This window comes from Drosophila simulans, chromosome 3R, assembly GCF_016746395.2.
Source record: "Drosophila simulans strain w501 chromosome 3R, Prin_Dsim_3.1, whole genome shotgun sequence".
In the NCBI taxonomy this organism is placed as follows: Eukaryota; Metazoa; Arthropoda; class Insecta; order Diptera; family Drosophilidae; genus Drosophila; species Drosophila simulans.
In genome coordinates, this window is record NC_052523.2 from 17,057,763 (window position 1) to 17,073,919 (window position 16,157).

The 16,157-nt window shown below is 48.5% G+C and overlaps 8 protein-coding genes across 13 annotated transcripts; 4 read left to right on the top strand and 4 right to left on the bottom strand.

Moving 5' to 3' along the window:
- Positions 1-31: 31 nt before the first annotated feature.
- On the top strand, positions 32-3,303 carry LOC6728844 (aryl hydrocarbon receptor nuclear translocator homolog). Its single transcript, XM_039295349.2, has 2 exons — positions 32-203; positions 340-3,303. Exon 2 carries the CDS (start codon positions 392-394, stop codon positions 2,321-2,323), a length of 1,932 nt encoding a protein of 643 aa, XP_039151283.1. The 5' UTR covers positions 32-203; positions 340-391; the 3' UTR covers positions 2,324-3,303.
- Positions 3,252-4,657, bottom strand: LOC6728845 (abasic site processing protein HMCES). The gene is made up of 3 exons (XM_016175008.3): positions 4,516-4,657; positions 3,770-4,466; positions 3,252-3,705 (listed from the first exon to the last, which is right to left on the bottom strand). The coding sequence occupies exons 1-3, from the start codon at positions 4,533-4,535 to the stop codon at positions 3,331-3,333; spliced, it is 1,092 nt and encodes a 363-aa protein (XP_016035528.1). The 5' UTR covers positions 4,536-4,657; the 3' UTR covers positions 3,252-3,330.
- LOC6728846 (splicing factor 3B subunit 5) lies at positions 4,652-5,066 on the top strand. The gene has a single exon (XM_002104144.4). It carries the CDS (start codon positions 4,772-4,774, stop codon positions 5,027-5,029), a length of 258 nt encoding a protein of 85 aa, XP_002104180.1. The 5' UTR covers positions 4,652-4,771; the 3' UTR covers positions 5,030-5,066.
- An 80-nt stretch (positions 5,067-5,146) lies between these two features.
- On the top strand, positions 5,147-9,715 carry LOC6728847 (E3 ubiquitin-protein ligase Kcmf1). Of its 4 annotated transcripts, none has more exons than XM_044923216.1 (7): positions 5,147-5,283; positions 6,548-6,726; positions 6,781-7,205; positions 7,681-7,941; positions 8,039-8,314; positions 8,384-8,625; positions 8,736-9,715. In XM_044923216.1, exons 2-7 carry the CDS (start codon positions 6,711-6,713, stop codon positions 9,331-9,333), a joined length of 1,818 nt encoding a protein of 605 aa, XP_044779151.1. In that variant the 5' UTR covers positions 5,147-5,283; positions 6,548-6,710; the 3' UTR covers positions 9,334-9,715. The 4 variants fall into 4 exon arrangements, with proteins under 4 accessions (XP_044779151.1, XP_044779152.1, XP_039151284.1 ...); XM_044923217.1 differs by having other exon boundaries at positions 5,153-5,168; XM_039295350.2 differs by lacking the exon at positions 5,147-5,283 and adding an exon at positions 5,794-5,905.
- On the bottom strand, positions 9,716-11,850 carry LOC6728848. Its single transcript, XM_016175006.3, has 4 exons — positions 11,555-11,850; positions 11,361-11,469; positions 11,087-11,278; positions 9,716-11,028 (listed from the first exon to the last, which is right to left on the bottom strand). The coding sequence occupies exons 2-4, from the start codon at positions 11,409-11,411 to the stop codon at positions 10,000-10,002; spliced, it is 1,272 nt and encodes a 423-aa protein (XP_016035531.1). The 5' UTR covers positions 11,412-11,469; positions 11,555-11,850; the 3' UTR covers positions 9,716-9,999.
- A 134-nt stretch (positions 11,851-11,984) lies between these two features.
- LOC6728849 (E3 ubiquitin-protein ligase Iruka) lies at positions 11,985-13,575 on the bottom strand. Its single transcript, XM_002104147.4, has one exon. The coding sequence runs from the start codon at positions 13,305-13,307 to the stop codon at positions 12,168-12,170; it is 1,140 nt and encodes a 379-aa protein (XP_002104183.1). The 5' UTR covers positions 13,308-13,575; the 3' UTR covers positions 11,985-12,167.
- A 202-nt stretch (positions 13,576-13,777) lies between these two features.
- LOC6728850 (proteasome subunit beta type-3) lies at positions 13,778-14,628 on the top strand. Its single transcript, XM_002104148.4, has one exon. The coding sequence runs from the start codon at positions 13,926-13,928 to the stop codon at positions 14,541-14,543; it is 618 nt and encodes a 205-aa protein (XP_002104184.1). The 5' UTR covers positions 13,778-13,925; the 3' UTR covers positions 14,544-14,628.
- LOC6728851 (MYG1 protein C27H6.8) lies at positions 14,610-15,994 on the bottom strand. 3 transcript variants are annotated; one of them, XM_016175005.3, is made up of 3 exons: positions 15,850-15,994; positions 15,474-15,783; positions 14,610-15,416 (listed from the first exon to the last, which is right to left on the bottom strand). In XM_016175005.3, exons 1-3 carry the CDS (start codon positions 15,872-15,874, stop codon positions 14,675-14,677), a joined length of 1,077 nt encoding a protein of 358 aa, XP_016035533.1. In that variant the 5' UTR covers positions 15,875-15,994; the 3' UTR covers positions 14,610-14,674. The 3 variants fall into 3 exon arrangements, with proteins under 3 accessions (XP_016035533.1, XP_039151286.1, XP_039151285.1); XM_039295352.2 differs by having other exon boundaries at positions 15,474-15,786; positions 15,850-15,975; XM_039295351.2 differs by having other exon boundaries at positions 15,474-15,794; positions 15,850-15,953.
- Between the last annotated feature and the right edge of the window lie 163 nt (positions 15,995-16,157).

The window sequence follows — 16,157 nt, forward strand, 5'->3', positions numbered from 1 at the left end:
TTGCCACCTAGCGCATTGTTATCGAAGTGCTATACACTGCAGCGGTATATTCGATAATCCACACTACGGTCACACTTCGCGCAGTAAACAGAGATTTTATCGTGTAGTGTAGAAGAAAAGTACAGAATTAATGGTAAAAGCGCATAAAACCAGCCGAATAAAAGTGCCTGGATAAACCAAGTACCTCTGCACACCCCCCATTGGTAAGTAGAAGGTTAAAAAAAGCGAGGGAAATAAGCTTACTGGCCAGCCAGCAAGTGTACACACACACGCACGACGTAGACAAAATACTAACCCCTACCCCGCCCCTCTCTCAATTCCACGAACCTTTTTCCACAGAGCACAGGCGACCCAAATTACGACGAACGTTTTCTAATTACGCATTCCAAGCATGGACGAGGCGAACATACAGGACAAGGAGCGGTTCGCCAGCCGCGAGAACCACTGCGAGATCGAACGACGTCGCCGCAACAAGATGACGGCCTACATCACGGAACTCTCGGACATGGTGCCCACCTGCAGTGCCCTGGCCCGCAAACCGGACAAGCTCACCATACTCCGCATGGCAGTGGCCCACATGAAGGCACTGCGTGGCACAGGGAATACCAGCAGCGATGGCACTTACAAGCCCTCCTTCCTGACCGACCAGGAGCTAAAGCATCTTATCCTGGAGGCGGCCGATGGCTTCCTGTTCGTGGTATCCTGCGATTCGGGCAGAGTGATCTATGTATCGGATTCGGTGACTCCCGTGCTGAACTACACCCAAAGCGATTGGTACGGCACTAGCCTGTATGAGCACATTCATCCCGATGATCGCGAGAAGATCCGCGAGCAGTTATCCACCCAGGAGTCGCAGAATGCCGGCCGCATCCTGGATCTCAAATCGGGAACTGTGAAAAAGGAGGGCCATCAGTCCAGCATGCGTTTGAGCATGGGTGCTCGTCGTGGATTCATCTGTCGCATGCGGGTGGGCAATGTAAACCCGGAGTCCATGGTCTCGGGGCACTTGAATCGTCTCAAGCAACGAAACTCCCTCGGACCTTCAAGGGATGGCACCAACTATGCCGTGGTGCACTGCACGGGTTATATCAAGAACTGGCCGCCCACCGATATGTTCCCCAACATGCATATGGAGCGGGATGTGGACGACATGAGCTCGCACTGCTGCCTGGTGGCCATCGGTCGTCTGCAGGTCACCTCCACGGCGGCCAACGATATGAGTGGATCGAACAATCAGAGTGAGTTCATCACACGTCATGCGATGGATGGCAAGTTCACGTTTGTGGATCAGCGTGTTCTTAACATATTGGGATATACTCCCACTGAGCTGCTGGGGAAGATCTGCTACGATTTCTTTCATCCCGAGGACCAGAGCCACATGAAGGAGAGCTTCGACCAGGTGCTCAAGCAAAAGGGACAGATGTTCTCGCTTTTGTACAGAGCCAGAGCTAAGAATTCGGAGTACGTCTGGCTCCGCACACAGGCCTATGCCTTTCTGAATCCATATACAGACGAAGTGGAATACATAGTGTGCACCAACAGTTCTGGCAAGACCATGCACGGTGCTCCCCTGGATGCGGCAGCTGCTCATACGCCCGAGCAAGTGCAACAACAACAGCAGCAGCAGGAGCAACACGTTTATGTTCAGGCTGCCCCAGGAGTGGACTATGCTCGCCGCGAGTTAACTCCAGTGGGCAGCGCCACGAATGATGGCATGTACCAGACGCACATGCTGGCCATGCAGGCTCCGACGCCTCAACAGCAGCAGCAGCAACAGCAACGGCCAGGATCGGCGCAAACCACACCAGTCGGATATACCTACGACACCACACACTCGCCGTACAGTGCTGGCGGACCATCGCCGTTGGCTAAGATACCCAAGTCCGGCACCTCACCCACGCCGGTGGCACCCAACTCCTGGGCAGCACTGCGTCCCCAGCAGCAACAGCAGCAGCAGCAGCCCGTGACCGAAGGCTATCAGTACCAGCAGACGAGTCCGGCCAGGTCGCCGAGCGGTCCAACCTATACACAATTGAGTGCCGGGAACGGAAATCGCCAGCAAGCGCAGCCGGGAGCATATCAGGCGGGTCCACCACCGCCTCCCAATGCGCCGGGAATGTGGGACTGGCAGCAGGCTGGAGGTCACCCGCATCCGCCGCACCCATCGGCGCATCCGCACCATCCGCACGCTCATCCCGGTGGACCGGCAGGAGCAGGACAGCCGCAGGGTCAGGAGTTCTCAGATATGCTGCAGATGTTGGATCACACGCCGACCACGTTTGAGGATCTGAATATCAACATGTTCAGCACGCCGTTCGAGTAATACCCACACCATTTCTTTCGATTCCCACTCTTCCCCGCTCCCGCCACTTAATCTGTGTCTCTCTTAACCACTTCTCAAGTGCAATCTATCTTACATTGTTGAAATAATTCAGCCAAACGCATGCAAATTGTAATCTCGTAAATAGCATTTTAAGTACATAGCGGTAGTCACGTACACGATTCAGATATCTTTATTTTTGTGTGCTACGTCTTCTTCACTTCCACCTCCCGTGTCCGTTGGTCCGCCCGCCCCCGTATCCACTTAACCCGCTCATTGGCCGTGCAAAAGTATTTACAATTAAGGCCTTACGATTGTTCGTAACTAAAGGCAATGTGTTTACACCGCTTTATAGCCCATGAATTCTAAACTTTCTCATCGATTCTATAGGATTAAGTTCATGTGTTGACACGCTGTGTGCAGAGTATTCATTTGTATTTGTCATTGAGCATTTCAAAGTTCATGCAACGTATAAATATATAAATATACAATTCATAGCCTAATGTACCACAAATTAATAGTTGTAAGCAACACAGCAAGTGCACCACATCCGCGCTTTTCCCGCGAACAACATTGACACCATTTCCCATTAATTTTCGCTCATTTTTCGCCAATGCAATCAGAAGTAGACGACGAGCAAACAATATACGCTCTATATGTACACATACATGCTTTATGTGCAGCTTTTCATTTTGTTTTAATTGCATTTTATGCCGCGACAACGAAAACTTCCAAGCTCAATACAGTGGCGCTCAAAAATGAATCGCACTCGCAAAAATGAGACCATTTAATTGATTACGTCAAGTTCAAACATAACATTAGTTAGTTAAGCTCACTTCGAGAGAACAAATTCTAAACAACTTTTTAGTCGCTAAGTCCCAACATTTGTAAGTAAGCACAACACAACGATGATAATGCTTAATTTTGGGTATTGAGAATAAAAATTTTGGTTTTTAATGAAAATAAACTTAATGTACTACAAACTATGGAAGTTTAGTTACTGGTGAGGTTTATCTTTTGCCCGATTTCATCTCGCTGCCGCCGCTCTGCTCGAAAGCTGCCTTACTGAATCTGGGTCGCTTGGCGGGCCTGTCTACGGAGGTCCGTCCTTTGGTCGCACCTTCTTTTTCCTGATCCTCATCGTCGCTCTGCTCCGCTTTGATTTGATCTTCCCGCTTCTTACGGGCATTCAGCCAAGACATCATCGTTTTGTTCATCGGTGGCTTTGCGGGCTTAGCCGCCAATTCGATCGGCTTGTTGCACTCCTCGCTTTTGTTCCGCGAGTTGTTCACCAGCTTGGTCACTCGATGCCACTGCAGTTCGGTAGCCGGACGCAAGGTAGCCAAGGCCTCCGTGTCGCTAACTCGCTTGAAGTCTAGCCAATCCTAGAAGATGCGAGGATGGGTAAATTGGACTTGGGTTAACGAAGGAAGCAAATGCTTTACTCACATTCATCTGCTGCTCGGTTTCCAGGATCGCTGGCATGCGGTAGTGCATCCAGGACATAATTTTGCTGGACTGGAAGGTGATGATACTGTAGCTGTACATCTTGTCGCCACTTTCATCCTCCCAGACGTCAAAAAGTCCAGCCATTCGCAAAAGCTTTACATCCTGGGGCGACCATGTACTCTTGTCGTAGATCTTCACATCCGCCGCCTGGGGTACGAATACCAGGTAAGCCTCTCGCTCCGATGGCTTCTTCGCAGGTCCAGCCGTCTGCCACTCATAGAATCCTTCGCAAATAACTACACACCGCTGACCCCGCTTGAATGGACCGCAATAGAGCTTGGAGTCCATCAGGTGCTCCAGACGGCAATTGTTGGTGGTAAGGCCATGCCGCCGATAGTCACCCTTGTGCCAAAAGGGAATCATGCCCCACATCATGGGCGTAACCACGCGGGCGCACTTTTGATCCTCGGCGTCCGAGAAATGAGCTGCGGACACGATCACGGGCGTAATATCGGTAGGAGCTATGTTATAGGAGGCTTGGTAGCGTCTACCCAGGTTGTACTCCGCCCTCCACTCGGGAGTCTCCATTTCGGATCCTTCCTCATCTTTGATATCTTTCTTATTGAAATCCGGCTCCTTTCGAGTAGATTTCTTTGGATATTTACAGGCACAAATTACCTGATCAGGGTCTAGAGTTCTGAAGAGGCGTTTAATGGAATTGGTAAAAGTAAAAATTATATACCTACAGACAGGTGCGTCCACACATTGCTTATCAAATTACTTTTTAAATGAATAATTGATAAATGCAGCAAAATGTAAACAAATATTACGATTTTAAATACCAAGTTTGCCGCCGGTGTACTAAAATACCAAAGTCTCATGTACTAAAGTAATAAAAAATACCAATCTACTTCATTTCTGGGCACACTAAGACGCAAACAACAAAATAACACACTGCACATTAACTATTTCTTCGCCTAATACTGAAATAACCAAAGCAAAATGGGTGAACGCTACAACATCCATAGCCAGCTGGAGCATCTGCAGAGCAAGTACATCGGAACAGGACACGCGGATACCACCAAGTTCGAGTGGCTAACGAATCAACATCGCGACTCCTTAGCCAGCTACATGGGTCACTACGATATTCTCAACTACTTTGCCATAGCGGAAAATGAATCGAAGGCACGAGTGCGATTCAATCTGATGGAGCGAATGCTGCAGCCATGTGGGCCACCACCTGAAAAGCTAGAGGATTAAGAAAAACAATTTTAATAATAAAGAAAATAATTGACAAGAAAATGTAATTTTCCAGGGGTGGATTTTTGGATAAATAACAACTTCTGCAGTTATCGACATTCGGTATTTTGCGCTCAAGCGGCAAACGGTCGCACTGCAGGTCAGGAAAAGCTTTTCACTCGATATAATATAACTTATTTTCGTTTCAATTGTTCATTTTCGAGGTCTAGTGTTATACAGTTATCGTAAAGTAACCAATGCCGCACCAAAGTAAAGTACGTTGTCGTGTTATCCCCAAAATAAAACAAATCAATAACCCATCAAATCCTTAACGAAATCGGTGTGAAACAAAACGGTTAAACTGCAATACAGCAGCCCCCACAACAACAATAACACGTCGCGAGCGGAGCATCTTGTGCGAAATACCGCGGCGAACAAAAGAGATCAGATCCCAGGCGCAATTTGCAATTGCGTAGAACAGAATACACATATTGGTGTCTGCACATAGACACAGTACACCAGCGCAAAATGCTTGTGTATATGTCAAGATGGGTGCACGAAAATTGCGCGCCGATGAACAATGTGCCGAAAAACAAAAGCAAGATACAGACAACGCATTAGCATATAAATAGTGACAAAACTAAAACAGAGCTACTGTTATTTCCCAGCTGCCCAAATCAGCCTGTCTGCCCAAAGTTCTTGCAAAAGCTCTTCTTACCGAAACGGGGACCGCGTCTATTTGTACGGCCGCCACTGTGCCATGACTGGCGGCGTTGCCAGATGTATGTGAGAAAAAGCGTAATTCACCAACTGAGTGCTCATGGCATGATTAACACGAAAAGTCTGCATATTTCCCCGTGTGTGTGAAGTGGATGCAAATGTTTATAAACAATAGCTGTAATAATAATATTAAGAAATAATAATGAGCAATTGCTAACGGAGGCCGTCAGTAAATACGGCAACACTCGCGCATATCTGCGCTTTGCTTTTCGGGAGCAGGGCCAGGAGAAGAGGGTTTCGGTGAGGGGGCAGAGGCGGGTGCACAAAAAGCCCACGACATCGTCAAGCTGAAAATTTTCGCGAAACCGAAAAAGTTAAAAATAAATGTTTACTGTGCAGCGGTATCGCTGCTGCGGGGAAAATCGCAATTAACCCCTCGACGCTCCGCCGACGTCCTAGTGCTAAGTGTAATTTTTCGATGGCTCGCGTTCGATTGTATTGAATAATTCGTTGCCTCATTGAAGGGGGTTGTGGCGGGGGCCGAGTGCAGGGAGCCCCTCTCTTTGTGTGTGCCTCTCTCCTCTTGGCTTTCGCAAGGCAAACGGAATGGCGAAAAGAAAGAACCGTAATCGTGGGGACCACAAAAGAAGAGAACTAAGAAAGAGCAGGGAAAACAAAAGAAGGAAATGCCATGTCCTTCTCCCTGCAATGTTTACCCTGCAATTTCAGTATCCTTTAATCCCACAACGCTTCACTTTTCCTTTCTAATGCGAGGCGTATAACTACTGATGAATAATTGCCGCCACTGCTTTCTTGTAGATCGTCTCAATCTAAATTCAAAAACTGGAATCCTCCGAGGCCCCGCAAGGAACCCACATAAAACCAGCACATAGCTAGAAGTTAAAAGCAAGTCAATCTTAAGCGGGAGACGCTCCCCTGATCGCTTGGAAGTTGAAGCCAAGCCTACTGCCGCTGCCGAATAATGAGTCGACATGAAGGTGAGTCCTTGAAGCATTCCGAATCCCTGATCGTAACTACTTATCCCATCCCAGGTGTCAGCTGCGATTCATGTCTCAAGAGCAACTTCAACGGACGGCGCTACAAGTGCTTGATCTGCTATGACTACGATCTGTGTGCCGATTGCTACGAGGATGGCGTCACCTCCACGCGCCATTTGGTCGAGCATCCCATGCAGTGCATCCTCACCCGCTCCGATATCGAGCTGTACTTTGGCGGCGAGATGCTAGCCTCCGACCAGCCGCAGAGCTTCACCTGTCCCTACTGCAAGAAGATGGGCTTCAGCGACGCCACCCTGCTGGAGCACGTCTCCGCCGAGCACACGGAGACCAGTCTGGAGGTGGTCTGCCCTGTCTGTGCCGGTCTGCCGGGCGGCGAGCCGAATCTAGTCACAGATGACTTTGCCGGTCACCTCACTTTGGAGCATCGCCAGGGACCGCGCGAGCTGATTTCCTTTCTGATATCCTTTTTCAAACAGACGCATCATACATTAATTGCGCGCAATGTCCAACTGCATCCACACAAAAGGCTTGTTCATGGTATTTTCAAAAATTGCTCGTGTCTGTAAAATCAGAAAACTACTTTGAAATTGCATTTTAAAACAGTTTTTACAAAAAGCTGACTTCCGTGCGTTTGCAGAGTATTAGTCATATTATTAGATCATTTGCGCAAGTGTAGTTTATTTTGTCTGGTGTTGCGAATAACAAGCAGTTGGATTCGGTTTAGTTTGGTTTACACATGAAATATCGTTTATTTATTTAGACTGTCGCAATAAACAGTCTTAAATTTTATTGACTAGCCTGAAACGAGCAATTTTCGTGTAATGGAAAGCCTTGAAAAATTTGCGATGCAGCTGAAGGCATTTTTGTATCAATATTTCCGCTAGTTATAAGTATAAATCCAATCACTTGGTTGCCTTAACCTGTAGACAATACGACGAACCCTCGGCCATCCGTCATGGCGGTGGAGTGCGTCGCATCCCAGGACGCACCCTCGGTGGACCACGGACGCGTCGGTCCAACATGCACTTCAGTTCGTCTAGCGGTCTATCAGCCTTGTCGCCTTCGGGACGGGAATCGGTGGATCCCATTGCGGAACTGTTGTCGCAGCTTTCCGGCGTGCGGAGGGGCGGACCGCCCACATCTCAGCTGCAGCAGCTACAGATGCAGATGCAGTTGGATCGCCAGCAGGTGACGGTAAGGGAGAGGGTCCTCCACCCCATATCTATTATATTTGTGTGTATAAGGAAACTGCGACTTTTGTTGTCTTGGTTTTGCGCTTGCATTATTTTAGGCATCGCGCCAAATCGATCGGCTGCCAAGGCGTGCGCATCCCATAGTCTCAACATCGAACTCGAATGCCGCCATGGCCGAGGTGATCAGCGGCGGAGCGAGCGGCAGTGGAGGCAGTGGCGCAGTTGGAAGCGGCAGTGGCGGCGGCAGCGGGGCCACAGCTCCGCCCAACCTGCGCACCACCGAGTGGCCGGTGACAGCCAGCTTCTCGACATCGGCCAGCAATCATTCGCAGACTCAGTCGAGTCTGGCCGCCAACAGCCTCAATGCCAGAGAAGTAGTTCATCCCGTTGGCCAGCATATCTTGAGGCAAATGTCCACTAATCCCCCATGTCTTGTTCTGCAGGCGATTGGAACGAGCAGCAGTGCAGCCAGCAATGTCCTGGGCATCAGCGTGGGCGTCGGCGGAACGGCCAACGGCAACGGTGGAGCAGGTTCATCCGGTGTGGCAGCTGGAGCCGGCGGAGCTGGACAGACAGGGGGTCAGGGTGGTGCGGCAGCTGGCGAGTCACTCTTGTTGGCCCAATTCATGCAGCCCACCTTTACCGAGGCCGAGTGGGCGATCGTGGAGAGTATGCGAGCAGATCGGTGAGTGTTTCCACATGGCTAAATAACAGCCTATAGATATAGAGATGAGTTATTTTCCTGGCGCCACAATGTAAACCATTGACCATTAACCTTTATGTATTTACTTTTAGCTCCATGTTTGTGCAGTCGCTGATGCTATCGATGCTCTGCACTGAGGCACTGGATTTGAATGCCTCCGACGAGAGCCTGGCCAAGAGTGATAATGTAAATAAGGGGCAACAGCAGCAGCAAGAGGAGGCCGAGGCACAAGCGGAAACGCTGTTGAACAACAATGCCGATGTGGAGCAGCAGCAGCAGCAACAGCCACAGCCGGCGATGGTGCGACAGGTGAATCAAATGCAACAAACCTCGCCAGAGGACTTTGTGTGCGACGAGTATCGCTATAAAAACAAAAAGGCCAACACAACACAAACGAGCGGTACAGGAGGCGGAGGAATCGGCGGCGTGGGCGGCGGTTTGGGGGGAGCAGGAGCAACTGCAGCCCCAGGTGGTGGTGCTGGTGGAGCTGGCACTAAGCCAACAGCTGATAGAGGCATCGAGAGGCGCAGCGGACGTCCGCCGCCAGGAGAGATGGCCACGGGCTCGCAGCAGCCACAACAGCAGCAGCAGTCCACGGCTAATCCGGCAGCGTCTCAGCAAAAATACAAACAGAACGCTAGTGCAGCGACGGCGGCGGGAAACACAAATCAAATTCCCGACACTAGGTAGTGCCTCTGATGATGATGATCACCACAAATTGCATCAACAACAACAGTTACAGCAACCACACCCAATGTAGCTGCAGCAGCCACAAGAAATCTGTCACCACCACGAAACACCGCAACAGCAAGGGAAGCAGAAAGCGAAACAACAACAGATGGAACTAAAACCAACACAGCCGTTAAAGTAACAACCGGAGTGGGGGCTAGCTGCTGCTCTGGAGGAATCCGAATCGTCGCCGCAGCAATTTCGTCGAAAGGAAAACTATATTATGTATCGTTTATTAAATATATTAAAATTTATATAATTATAAAAAGATGAGGAGATGTGCAGCAAGAAAAATTATTGTAATCATTGAATTAATTATAATTTAAAGAAACCACAAAACGTAGACTGTGCTTTGGCTTTATTCGACACACAACTTTTAGCGTATGGACATGGAAGCATTCATGTATGTACATATATAACTTACATTTTACAGAGTTTTATATTTGAGTATTAAACTAAAGAACATAGTCACTAAATAGTTCACTAAATTCGATGTAGGTTCAATTGAAAATCGTTTTCTCATTGCTTAGAATCGTTCGTAAATACTAGTATTATCCTGAGGGTCATAGTTTCTCGCATCCTTATATCTATGCTGATATTTTAAAACTGAAAATCGGTAAATTGTCCTTAAACTTCAAATGTTGTGACCTCCACGGGTGGCAGATTGTCCAGATCATATGCGCTCTGGATTCCTCTAGGTCTAAGGCAGAACAATTGCTCAACAGCCTGCTTGATCTCCAGCTCGGAGCAATATGGATTGACCATGACAATGGAGTGCGCCAGCATCTTGGCTAGCTTCTTAAACAGAAATCGATTGGCGATAAGGCCCTCCTCCAGGGGAGGCATCAAATGCCGTACAATCCATGGGCGAATACGAAGCAAGCAGCTGGCCAGCAGAACTTCGTCCACTAAATCAATTGACGGGCTGGATAGCTGGTTGGCGAACTCATCATCGCTGTCTTCGCCAAAAATCAGGTGAAACCTATATCTCAAGCGGTCCTCGCACCGCCAATCCGCTTCCAGTAAGCGAACCAAACAGGCATTGAGCCGTCTCCTCTGGGCGTAGAGTTCGCAAGGCCAGCGACTCTGGCGAAGATCCACCTCGCTGTGATGCCCAGTTGGTGGTGTGGCGGTTGGGGATGTCGGTGGATGTTCATTTTTTTCTGGTAGTTCCGCATTCGCTATTTCCTTTAGTATGGCCGAGATCTGCGGATCGTCAGTAACAGCAGTTGGTTCGATGCCGAATATATGATTAAGATCAGTGGGCTCTTCTCCAAACAACGTGGCCAGCTCCTGGGCCACAGCATCTTCGGTTTCGGAGTAGAGAGATTCTTCATTGGCAAGGGGCCTATTCTCTGGGGTAATGACCTTACTACGACAATGTGGGCAATGCGTTTCGTTCCGAACTTCCGACCGCTCGAGACTCGCCTGAAACATATCGATTTTTCTACGCAGCTCATAGCTATCATCATCGTACTCCTCCGTAGGAGTTATGTGGCCATTCTGGGCTTCTATGGCGGTTGTTTGTGTGGCCTTATCCACCAGACGGTGGTCTGATTTTATGGGCACAGCATCCTCTCCAGCTGCTTGCTGCATTTGTTCAAATAGAATGTTGGCCAAACGGCACTCCTGGGTGTTCCTACGTACCGCAGCTATCTGTAGGTATACAATTTATATAAACATGGCTTAATATATGTATCTGAAAACCTTGTACCGTTTTGACCATGGCTCTTTGGTAGATCTGTGCCGCCATGGAAGCCTTCTTCGCCTTGTTCTCCAGTTGCTCCAAGCTCGCGGGAATGCACGACCAGGCTGTGGGCTTGTGGCGATTACGGGATTGGTTGGCCCAGGCGCAGACATTCTCCTGCAACTGGCGCTCCAAATAGAGCACATATTGCTTGCGCACCTACGCATAATAAACAAAAAGTTAGGAAATAAACAAAAGTCTTCCCCAACAAAAATTACATAGTTGGCTCGCTAGGACATACCACGTCTGTGAGGACCACAAAATCGTTACTTCCTTCGAGTGTCATATTCATCGTTGGTCACGGCGTTATATTCTCCACTTCAATTGACTTTACGCATTTTGGCGGAGTTCTTAAACGGTTAAGTCAGATTTTCAGTCAAATGGGAATTTAAACAATTCGACGGAGCTGCCACCTTGTGAGGAACATATGCTTACCGGAATAGTATGACCAGACCGCGTGAGCCAATAAGCTTCCTTTAGAACTTTTCGAAGTTACCAACCAGGATCACACGAGAACAGTAAAAAAAAAATAAACAATAAAAGATGCTTGGTAAGGTTTTTAAAATGTTTCTATTAAAAAAACATAAACACCATTTTCTTGTTGACTAATAAAGTTTATGAATAATATCAAGTTTTAAGTCTAGACTACAATCGATGTTTATTTCTTTATGATTATTTCACAGACAACCGTATCGAGCTGCATGTTATTCGAGCTGCATGTTATTGAAATAATAGTAAAGGAAAGGAATTTCTTGGGGCAAGCACAGAGCATGCTATTTACATTATGTAAATATAAGCGACAAGCATATACAATACAAGTTCCATTACAAAGAAAAATAAGCAACTATGATTCGATAAACAGTAGTTGATTTTTGCAGAGCCAACGGAATCGTATGTCCCGTTTTGTTTATTACAAATCGTTATTTTGAACAACAACAAAATTAAGCGTGAGGAGAAACTATTATAAATATATTTGCGGCCAATATTTGGCTTAATTTTGAATATCAATCGATCATCGCTCCACTTCGATTTAGCTTCGTCCTACCAGCTAGTCCAGAAACATGTTGTCGTCGTCAAAGGTAAAGATGTTGTTGCGTGCTGCCTGGGCGGGATTAGCATCCGGACGTGTTCGGCCACCTTCCGCCGCTGCCTGGTTGGAATTAGCCGGCGAGGGATTCTCCGTTCCTGTGGCGGTGCTGGCCGATCTCCTGGCGGAATTACTGCCATCGGCCGCCATCTCTGGGCCAAAGGCATCGAGCATGACAAATTCGTCGTCCGCATCGTTGCTATCGTCTGCCAGTGACTTGCGGCAGATGGGGCAGGTGCTGTGCAGGTTTAGCCATGGCACGATGCAGTTCTCGTGGTACAGGTGCGAGCAGGGCAGCTTGCGTACCGTCTCGTCAATCTTGAAGTCGTCCCAGCATATAGAGCACTGGATCTTGCGGTTTACCTCCTCGGCACTGATCTGCACATTGGGTATCTCGTTTATGCGCTGCGCCGACAACGGCGGCGGTCCTGAAGTTTCCATTTGGTTGAGCATTTGGGTGACAATGGTGTCTAGTCCCTCGCGGCCCCACGCATAATCTCCCGGGTTGCCCATGAAGAACATGTGCGAGTTACCGCCTCCGCCTACACCTCCTCCACCGGGTCCAGTTACTATTTCGGCCGTGGCGCCGGCCAGTGGCAGGCTCTGCAGAAAATCAAAGAGAACATTGTCCAGTCGGTCCAAATTGGCCGGGCGCACTCGTCCGCCGGCGGTCAGGCCGCGGGCGGAGTCACTACCCGAGGGGCCGGCAAAGCCGCCTAGATGCAGCACATTGCTGTGCCGTCTGTTTGGCTCGATGGTAATCTCCAAATTGGGCACATTCCGCATGTTTAGCAGCGACACAATATCGTTACGCAGCGACTCAACATTCACCTGCGATCCGCTCGAGGAGCTGCCTCTGCTCAGGGTGTCGTGTGAGCCAGAAGAGCCACTGCCGCTGCTTCCGGATCTGGCACTGCCGGATGCTCCAACCGACGAAGAATCCACCTCTGGCGCATTTGCCGGCAGCTCCTCCACGAAGCCGTTAGCGCACAGCGGGCAAGTGAAGTCCGAGTTGGGAATGTTGATCTCTACGTTGCACATGTGGCAGAAGAATCGCTTGGCCTCCGCGGGGCGGTCCTCCACAACCATTGCTTCTGCCATCCTGCGGGAGGTTCTTTATTTCCTGGGCAACGGCTCCGCTGACGATTGTGCAAGATTTTCGCCTTCCGATGATGGTGGCTGCTTGCGGCTGTAGGCGTTGATGTGACAAGAGGAGGACAAGGTACACGCACCTAGCTTTACCCGGTCATTGGGTTAAGTCGGAACAATTGGGATTTAAAGGGATAGAATTTAATTTTTCTATAAATAAGGGCCCCTTACAAAGTGGCCTTTGCCGCAGAGGAAAATAAATCCCAACTGATTGGCGCGATTTGGTCACACTGAAAGCTAATACTGACATAGTTACATTTTATACTATAAAATGATCTAAATGATAAGAAAAATGGTTTTTAACACTCGCGGAGATATTTTTGCATTTTAAACGTTTTGTAACTTTTACTTGTGTAAAATACTAATACTTAAAAATACTTACTCGGTTTGAAATCTCTTTAGTAGGCGTTGCCACTCCTATACAGCCAGTCAGTATTAGCCCATCTTACACTCGCAGTCTGGCAACGCAGAGCAGAAACAAAAAGTCATCTTCCCTGGCGGCGTTTAGCATTTTGCAAAATTTCCATTTTTCTGCTGATTAAATTGAGCTAAGCGAAAAGCAACGACATCATGTCGATTCTAGCGTACAACGGAGGATGTGTAGTGGCCATGCGCGGCAAGGACTGCGTGGCGATTGCCACGGATCACCGATTCGGCATTCAGGCTCAGACGATCTCCACGGACTTCAAGAAGGTGTTCCACATCGGCCCCCGGATGTTCCTCGGGCTCACCGGCCTGCAGACGGACATCCTTACTGTTCGCGATCGCCTGATGTTCCGCAAGAATCTGTACGAGACACGCGAAAACCGCGAAATGTGTCCCAAGCCCTTCTCGGCCATGATGTCCAGCTTCCTTTACGAGCACCGCTTCGGCCCGTACTTCATTGAGCCGGTCGTTGCTGGCCTGGATCCCAAGACCATGGAGCCTTTTATCTGCAACATGGACCTGATCGGCTGCCCCAACGCACCCGACGATTTCGTGGTGGCCGGCACCTGTGCGGAGCAATTGTATGGCATGTGCGAAACCCTGTGGAAACCCGATCTGGAGCCGGACCAGCTGTTTGAGGTCATCGCCCAGTCCATTGTTAACGCCTTCGATCGCGACGCCATGAGCGGTTGGGGCGCCACCGTCTACATAATCGAGAAGGACAAGATCACGGAGCGCACACTGAAGACCCGCATGGACTAGATGATGTTAGGAGTTCCCTTGGTGATTTTGTATACAACATTAACCGAAATACACATACAAATAAAATTTGTTTAGGTACAACATATGCATATTTCTTTCCCATATTGTTTTTCAATTGTTATATTATTATATTATTGCTCTTCTGTCCACTCGATGGACTTCTTGGCCAACAACATGGCAGCCTCCTCGGTCTTTGCCCCGCCAATAAATCCGTTGTGATGGATAAATACAAGATCTTTGATGCTCGCCTTTTCGCATAGTTCATCGTCTCTCAGTCCGCGCCAGGGAGTAGGCAGAAATTTGCGGCCCAGAAAGCTGCTAGGCGTCACTGGAACTCCGGCCACTCGCCAACTGGTGCCGTCGTTGAAGACAACCAGCTTGGGCACACCCTCCACCTTGTACTCCTTTTCAAGATCGAACAGATGAGACTTCCAGGGGCAGAAATTCTTCAACACAAGAATCTCGCCGGTGGGATGGACGCTCTTGGCATTTTCTAGAGCCTCTCGTACGTGATCCCGGGCTGCTATCCAGGAACATGATACCTCCACAACGTTGTCCACAAACTCACGACCGGCAGTATCCATCGCCTGTCTGAATCGGTCTTCGATGTCTACGCCAGTTTCCTGCCAGGACGGATTCAGTTTGCCAATGCGGGCGGATAGATGAGTGGTGATTTTGTATATAGGCTCAACGCCCTCGAACATGGGCACTCCATTATCAATTGCGTCCAGTTCGTTGATAAAATTCCTATAGATCTGAATAAAGGCCAGTTGCAGGTTCTCCGGTGAGAGTTGAATTCCCTTTTCGCGCTGCAGGATGCTCTGTATAACACGCTCGCCATAGTGGCAGTAGACTAGTCCAGCACTGCTTAGCCTGGAGGGGATTACATTGGATTATATGGGCTCATTTACGCTAACACCACGAATTAACCTGATAACGTTGAAGTCCTCGCTTACTTCTGGTCGAACGGAACTAAAAGTCTCCTTAAAGGTTTGTTGGTGGTGATCGTACAATTTCTTGGCATGATCATAAACGCCGCCCACGTCCAAAATTATGTCGCACTTCTCCTCCAAAGCTTTGTTGTCCCGGCTGCGGAAAATCTCTGCGTTTTTATACTCATCCAATTGCTTGAGCATAAAACATGCGACCACCTCGTCGCAGTGAAAAGTGCCGTTGTGGGTGCCGATCCAAATGGGAGAGCGTTTTGGTGGGGTTCCTCCAGTCATCATAGATAGTTTTCCTGCTTCAAAACTATCAGTTAAGCTCAGATATTTCAATTAATTTCGCATTGTAACCAAAAACTTACGAAAACGCGGTAACAATCGGAACATTAGCGGCGGTCTTTTCTTTCATTGAATATCGATATCACAAGTTCTTATCACTTGATATGGCAACACTTGTTCGGCTTAAATATATAAAAACTGCAGCGTGGCAGCACTGGTAACGGTTTTTTAAGCCGCGAACAATTAACAACATTTTAATTAAATACGTTTTATAGGCAAGTTTGATTTAAATTTTATGTGTCAAATATATGAAAATTCAGTGAAATCTGTACCAAGCACTGCCAGCTTATCAAAGAACTTCGCCCCACACCAACCGCTTGCATGGGCGTTT

Excerpts from the sequence above, each read along its gene's own strand:
- LOC6728844 (XM_039295349.2), top strand. The coding sequence starts at position 392 with ATGGACGAGGCGAACATACAGGACAAGGAGCGGTTCGCCAGCCGCGAG.
- LOC6728845 (XM_016175008.3), bottom strand. The coding sequence starts at position 4,535 with ATGTGTGGACGCACCTGTCT. Across the intron at positions 4,467-4,515 it reads ATGTGTGGACGCACCTGTCT|AACTCTAGACCCTGATCAGG; the intron begins GTAGGTATATAA and ends ACGCCTCTTCAG. Across the intron at positions 3,706-3,769 it reads AAACCGAGCAGCAGATGAAT|GATTGGCTAGACTTCAAGCG; the intron begins GTGAGTAAAGCA and ends CGCATCTTCTAG.
- LOC6728846 (XM_002104144.4), top strand. The coding sequence starts at position 4,772 with ATGGGTGAACGCTACAACATCCATAGCCAGCTGGAGCATCTGCAGAGC.
- LOC6728847 (XM_044923216.1), top strand. Across the intron at positions 7,206-7,680 it reads GCGAGCTGATTTCCTTTCTG|GACGAACCCTCGGCCATCCG; the intron begins ATATCCTTTTTC and ends TGTAGACAATAC. Across the intron at positions 7,942-8,038 it reads TGGATCGCCAGCAGGTGACG|GCATCGCGCCAAATCGATCG; the intron begins GTAAGGGAGAGG and ends GCATTATTTTAG.
- LOC6728848 (XM_016175006.3), bottom strand. The coding sequence starts at position 11,411 with ATGAATATGACACTCGAAGGAAGTAACGATTTTGTGGTCCTCACAGAC. Across the intron at positions 11,279-11,360 it reads TTGTGGTCCTCACAGACGTG|GTGCGCAAGCAATATGTGCT; the intron begins GTATGTCCTAGC and ends TATTATGCGTAG. Across the intron at positions 11,029-11,086 it reads AAAGAGCCATGGTCAAAACG|ATAGCTGCGGTACGTAGGAA; the intron begins GTACAAGGTTTT and ends GTATACCTACAG.
- LOC6728849 (XM_002104147.4), bottom strand. The coding sequence starts at position 13,307 with ATGGCAGAAGCAATGGTTGTGGAGGACCGCCCCGCGGAGGCCAAGCGA.
- LOC6728850 (XM_002104148.4), top strand. The coding sequence starts at position 13,926 with ATGTCGATTCTAGCGTACAACGGAGGATGTGTAGTGGCCATGCGCGGC.
- LOC6728851 (XM_039295351.2), bottom strand. The coding sequence starts at position 15,896 with ATGAAAGAAAAGACCGCCGCTAATGTTCCGATTGTTACCGCGTTTTC. Across the intron at positions 15,795-15,849 it reads CCGATTGTTACCGCGTTTTC|TTTTGAAGCAGGAAAACTAT; the intron begins GTAAGTTTTTGG and ends CTTAACTGATAG. Across the intron at positions 15,417-15,473 it reads GAGGACTTCAACGTTATCAG|GCTAAGCAGTGCTGGACTAG; the intron begins GTTAATTCGTGG and ends AATCCCCTCCAG.